This window comes from Mytilinidion resinicola, assembly GCF_010093595.1.
Source record: "Mytilinidion resinicola strain CBS 304.34 unplaced genomic scaffold BDZ99scaffold_8, whole genome shotgun sequence".
Taxonomy (NCBI): Eukaryota; Fungi; Ascomycota; class Dothideomycetes; order Mytilinidiales; family Mytilinidiaceae; genus Mytilinidion; species Mytilinidion resinicola.
Window position 1 is genome coordinate 746,573 of NW_022985444.1, and position 5,724 is coordinate 752,296.

General features: G+C 50.3%; 2 protein-coding genes across 2 annotated transcripts in view; both read left to right on the forward strand.

The window, feature by feature from the left end:
• The first annotated feature begins 1,246 nt into the window (after nucleotides 1-1,246).
• On the forward strand, nucleotides 1,247-2,216 carry BDZ99DRAFT_462149 (uncharacterized protein). Its single transcript, XM_033719779.1, has one exon. It carries the CDS (start codon nucleotides 1,270-1,272, stop codon nucleotides 2,062-2,064), a length of 795 nt encoding a protein of 264 aa, XP_033577803.1. The 5' UTR covers nucleotides 1,247-1,269; the 3' UTR covers nucleotides 2,065-2,216.
• Nucleotides 2,217-3,094: 878 nt separating this feature from the next.
• Nucleotides 3,095-5,724, forward strand: part of BDZ99DRAFT_441438 (uncharacterized protein) — a gene marked incomplete at both ends in the record, with an annotated part of 3,326 nt that continues 696 nt past the window's right edge. Inside the window, 3 exons of the mRNA XM_033717767.1 lie at nucleotides 3,095-3,690; nucleotides 3,803-5,378; nucleotides 5,435-5,710. Coding sequence (XP_033577804.1) covers nucleotides 3,095-3,690; nucleotides 3,803-5,378; nucleotides 5,435-5,710 — 2,448 coding nt within the window. The remainder of the gene's footprint in view (nucleotides 3,691-3,802; nucleotides 5,379-5,434; nucleotides 5,711-5,724) is intronic.

Consider the following 5,724-nt stretch of genomic DNA (forward strand, 5'->3'; position numbering starts at 1 on the left):
CAACAAGGAACGGCTGCCAAAAATAGCCAGCACGTGACCATTCATGGATGTTTCTAGAAGCCCGCCGCATTTTAATCATAGCATAAAATACAGTACATCTAATACCTCCCTACGTAAGCGCGCGAAAACCCTCATGCCAAGACACACTCTGGACCTCTTCGCATGGATAAATCCGGAATGTACGTTTCCAAGAGCCTATTGCCTCAAAGCTTAGAGGCATCTTCTTTCATTCTGGAACCATCGGTTCAATACTCCGAAATATGAAATTTGGGAGATAGCCATGTGTAACGGGTCGTCTCTTCTATACCTTCCAAGTGTCACACACTAAGGCAGGGTATAGGCAAGTCGTCGTCGGGGTGCAATAGTCTTCAAAAGGTGAGGCAAGATCAATCTCAGGTATAAGACGGGGTTGTTACTTCCAATAGGTAGTATTGAAGTCTTAAGTTGAACACGAGGTTCCTATCTATGCAAAGGAGCGTCCCTATATACGAAAGCTCCGTCCTAAGAAACCTCTTGCTCGTATGGCTCTCAGCCTCGAGCCCCTCGAGCGTTCACCTGGCTCGCTCCCTCGAGCCCCTCGAGCGCTCGCCCGGCTCGCTCTCTCGAGCCCTTCGAGCCATCACGTGGCTCTGTCCTCGTGATGTTCTATTCTTAGATCGTTCCCGTTCACTAGCAGTCCGTGGGGGAATCCAGGATCCCTATGCGTCCCACACGTGACCCCCTTGGTCCCGTGACCTGGTTCTGCGTAATCAGTCTTATCTGCTTGCTTGTTTCCGCGAGTGCCTCTGCGCTCGGGTGGTTCGTATTACGGGTTGTAACACCATGGTGCAGCAGGGGTGTAAAGCTAATGCCGTTCCGGATGCTCTGAAAGGAATGATCGACAGTATGATCAAGAACGTCGTAATTTTTTAGCTGCACACTAGTTTCCTAGGGAGGAATGTCTGAAGAATAATAGTAGGCTAACGATAACTTGATTGGATCGCGAGGGAGAGAGCAAGATGCCGAAGCAATAAATTTGTTGCGGCATGGGGGGTGTTGCGCCACACAGGGGGGGACGTTAGCACTTCGATAACCGAAGACTCATTTCCAACTCATATTCCGGATATTCGAAGCAGGCTTCGGTTCTAGAATCATGTCGAAACGATGCGATGGGCCTTAGGAAATGCGTCGGAGTCCGCTGGGAACCAACCTTCGAATGCCATCATCGTCGCAATCGATTGCGAGTGGCATGAATATGAACCGAGAGAGTTGACCGAGATCGGCATCGCAATGCTAGATACTCAGGATATTCAAGGTCTGGAACCGGGTCCCAATGCTAAGAACTGGCTCGACAAGATCTGGTTCTATCATCTGCGAATACGGGATCACGGTCACATGGTGAACACCAGATTCTGCCCTAGAAACCTAGAAAGCTTTGACTGGGGCACGACAAAGTGGGTGACGAAAGTGGAAGCATCGCGCGCCCTCCATGAGGTGTTCACCGAACGAATCGAGCCTATCAAGCCGGAACTTTGCCCTGTCGTCTTCCTTGGACACGCCGTTCACGGAGATTCCCAGAAGCTGGTGGAACACCTCCAGTTCGATATGACCGCCATCGGATCGGTAGTCAGTACGCTCGATACACGGGTGATCGCTAGCGAGCGCGGTTACCGTGGTAGAGGCGATAAAATCGGTCTTGGTCCTCTGTGCTCGCGGTTTAATATCAGCCCAAAGCATCTGCATAATGCAGGCAACGACGCAGCCTACACTATGCTTGCCGCTGTACTAATGGGCTTGACGAACGAGCAAAAGGAGGCCGCCCAATCTGACGAGCCGATGGAGAATCTCATGACTTCGCTAATGGCCGCCGGGAAGTCCTATAAGCCAGCGGCATGGGGAGTCAGGAGATTCTGCACCCGCTGCGACCGCGTTGGTCACACCCAACCGGAATGTATGGCCCGAGAGGAGTGCTCCAAGTGCAAGACCAAAGGCCGAAGGGGATTCCGTAACCACGCAACACATAGGTGTACGTGGGTGGAGCGAGTGTACGAATCGTTGGAAGAACTCAACAACATCCAGCGGTAATTTGACATACTGGTTCCTTGCGTACTACAGCGCTTCAATCATTACGCTTTGTAACCTTCGTGAGAAGCTACGGTCTTTCCAGCCTTTTCCAACACTTCCATTAGAATCAACGGGCTGGCTACTCGTAACTCCGGATAGATCACCTCCCAATGAAAACAGATGTTGGTCCGTAAATCTAATCAAAACTCCTTGTTTTTAGATCCAGTGACAATAAAACTTGATGAACTCGAACACCGTCTTTTGCCCCAGCAGATCGAACAGTCTATGATGACAGATGTGAACTGATGTAATACTGCACCTAACGTCAGTCCCTGCGTGCCGAGAAACCCCCCGTGCCGAGAAAATTAACGGGTACATTGACTTTAAAGCAACTCGGAATCTGTGCACACATCGATATTTTCCACAGTTCTATATAAGTCGTCTGATAAGGCTACTACTGAACACTCTCAACACCTGCTACTTAAAAATTACGGTCGCATCGTCGCCTTTGCGCCTGATTTACGGAGAGCCTTCTTTCATCGCGTAACAGAATTCCTGCGCCACAGCACCACTATCGAGCCCTTATTACTCCTGATGCTCATTAAAGGGCCTTATCCGAGCCCCAGACCCTCAATACCATACTGGGAAGTCGTAATCAATCTTGTGGCTGCTGTCGCACGCAAATCGAAGCACTTACCAATCATGGCTAGTGCAAAACGACTACATAATCATCACGGTGTAATTTACTTACAGTGGCTGTTAGACCTGTGGCTGTGCGCAGTCCTGGCAAGCGGGCCGACCTCAGCCCTGCAGCTCTGCGATCCAACTCAACCTTGGCTGTGCCTCCGGTCAACCAAGTCAACTCTTTAGAAAACACCTACAGAATTCGCCACCTCACAAGGGTGTGGCCAGAGCGGGTCGGCCACCTCCCTACTACAATAGCGCAAGCAAACTCCAGCGCTTTAGAATTCTAAACCAGACTAGCGCCTAGAAACTAGAAATGGCTCTCGGCAGAATGTAATTCCGTCTCCTGTACGCGAACCCCACTCCAATGAGCTGCGGCCAGCAATCTGGCTGCAACCCCGCCCGCCTTCTCAGCTTCCTCGAGCTGAAAGATAGGCTGCAACACTCTCTACAACATCAAACTGGCCTCGTGGCTGTGTGCTTTTACGAGTGTGCCGCTGTCGACTTGTCCCCAGGCCCACACCACTTCTCTACGCTTTGCAGCATAGATGGTCTTTCAGCGGCCGCTAGCGTTGCCGCTATCATCGACATATCTGCCAAAGTCGCCTCGCTCTGCTTCCAGTACTCAGTCGCCGTCAAGGATGCAAAAAAAGACATTGAATGCCTGCAAAGGAAAGTTACTGACATCACGGGCCTTGTTGAAAAGATCAAGCAGCTATCGGACGGACGAGACAAAGCACGGCTTTCCAACACTCACGGGTTGTCTGACTCGCTCAAGGGATGTCTTCAGATGCTGAAAGAGTTGAAGGAAAAGCTAGAGCCGGGGAAGGGTCACAAGGCCATGAGCCGGTTCGGACTGCGGGCTCTGAAGTGGCCTTTTACGAGTAAGCAGGTAGAAAATATCGTTTCTGGACTAGAAAGATACGAGCAGATCCTTGCCCTAGCGCTCCAAGTTGATCAGACGTAAGTTTCTAATTCATCGTGTCCTGCTGTAGACGGTTGCTGATCAACTATATAGAGGCCTCATGCTTGACATTGATCAGAAGATGGACCTAGCAAACCAGAACACCAACAGCATTCATCAGAAGCTCGACTTGGCCAAACTACCCATAGCTAAAGGAGCATCTTTCGACTCGCACATGGATGAGCACAATGCAAGGTGCCTCGCAAATACTAGAGTGGAGCTGCAGCGTCAGATTGCGGAATGGGTTGAGGATAGCAACGGCAAACCGATCTTTTGGCTAAATGGCATGGCTGGCACCGGAAAGTCCACAATTGCACGGACTGTTGCGAAGACATTTGCCAAACAAGACAAGCTAGGAGCAAGCTTTTTCTTCAAGAAAGGCGAGGGGGAGCGCGGCAATGCCACACGATTCTTCACCACCATCGCCACAGACCTAGTGGCCCGTGTACCTGGTATGATAGTAGGCATAAGGAAAGCACTCGACGCCGACCCAGCTATTTCGGGAAGGGCTCTGAAAGACCAATTTGAGAAGTTGATCCTCTACCCGCTCTCGGAAATACAACAGACCGCGTCACAAGCTTTGGCGTGCATTGTCGTCATAGACGCACTGGACGAATGTGAGCGAGAGGAAGACATCCAAGCTATCCTTAAGCTCCTTGCTCGAACTAAGGATATGAAGCCGGTGTCGTTACGGATCCTAGTGACGAGCAGGCCGGAGCTTCCTACTCGTCTTGGCTTCAAGCAAATGTTGGACGGAACGTACCAAGACCTAGTTCTCCACAATGTCCCAAGGACTACAATTGAACACGACATCACTCTCTTCTTTACGCATGAACTTAAGAAGATTCAAGAGCAGCGCTCACTGTCCTCAGACTGGCCTAGCAGGGATCAAATCCAGGCCCTGGTCGTGCTGGCTATCCCGCTGTTCATCTTCGCTGCTACGGCCTGTCGATATATTGCAGACGGACGAGATAATCCCAAAAGGCGCTTAGAAGTCGTTCTTCAGTATCAATCGACCACCCATGTTTCCAAGCTTGATAGAACGTACCTCCCCATCCTAAACCAGCTGTTTGACGACGAAGATGAAGCAGACAAGCAAAGGCGGACTAGCGAGTTCCGAGGCATAGTGGGGAGTATCATCGTTCTAGAAAGTCCTCTCTCTATTCCCTCACTTGCGCGCCTCCTTCAGCTCTCCAAAGAGGATATTAGGTGCAGGCTGGACTCACTACATTCCGTTCTCAGTGTCCCTGTCGATAAGGATGAGGATGAGCCCGTAAGGCTCCTCCACCTGTCTTTTCGCGACTTCCTTGTCGATGCTCAGAAGCAGGGGAAGAGCCCATTTTGGGTAGATGAGACAGAAACACACCAAAGGCTAGCCAGCAGGTGCCTTCAACTAATGTCTGGCTCGAAGGGGCTAAGGCAAAACATGTGCAAACTTCTATTACCTGGAGTCCGAAAGAGCGAGATCGATGAAGAGACGATTGCTAGCGGTCTACCACCTGAGTTACAATATGCTTGCCGTTATTGGGTGCACCATCTAGAGCAGAAAAAACGCAACATCTATAATGGGGATTCAGTCCATCTATTCCTCCAGAAGTATTTGCTATATTGGTTGGAAGCTATGAGCCTTATTGGAGAAGTATACAAGTGCATCTATATAATTAATAGACTACAGGCGCTTGCAGATGTAAGATAATATTACACACCCTATTATAGCTACCGTCTATACTTACGTGTTTGCAGCCAGATACAAGTGCCGTCTTAAGCTTTCTTCACGATGCAAAGCGGTTTACGTTGCGGTTCCGGTCTATATTAGAAGATGCACCTCTACAGGTCTATATATCAGCCCTTACTTTTGCTCCAAAGAGGAGCATAATACGGAAGACATTTGCAGGCCACATTGCGGGTTGGGTTAGTAGGATTCCGAAGGTGGAAGATGATTGGGATGCTTGCCGCAGCACGCTCGAGGGCCATTCTGGCAGTGTCAACGCCGTAGCCTTCTCGCCGGACGGCCAGCTAGTCGCGTCGGCATC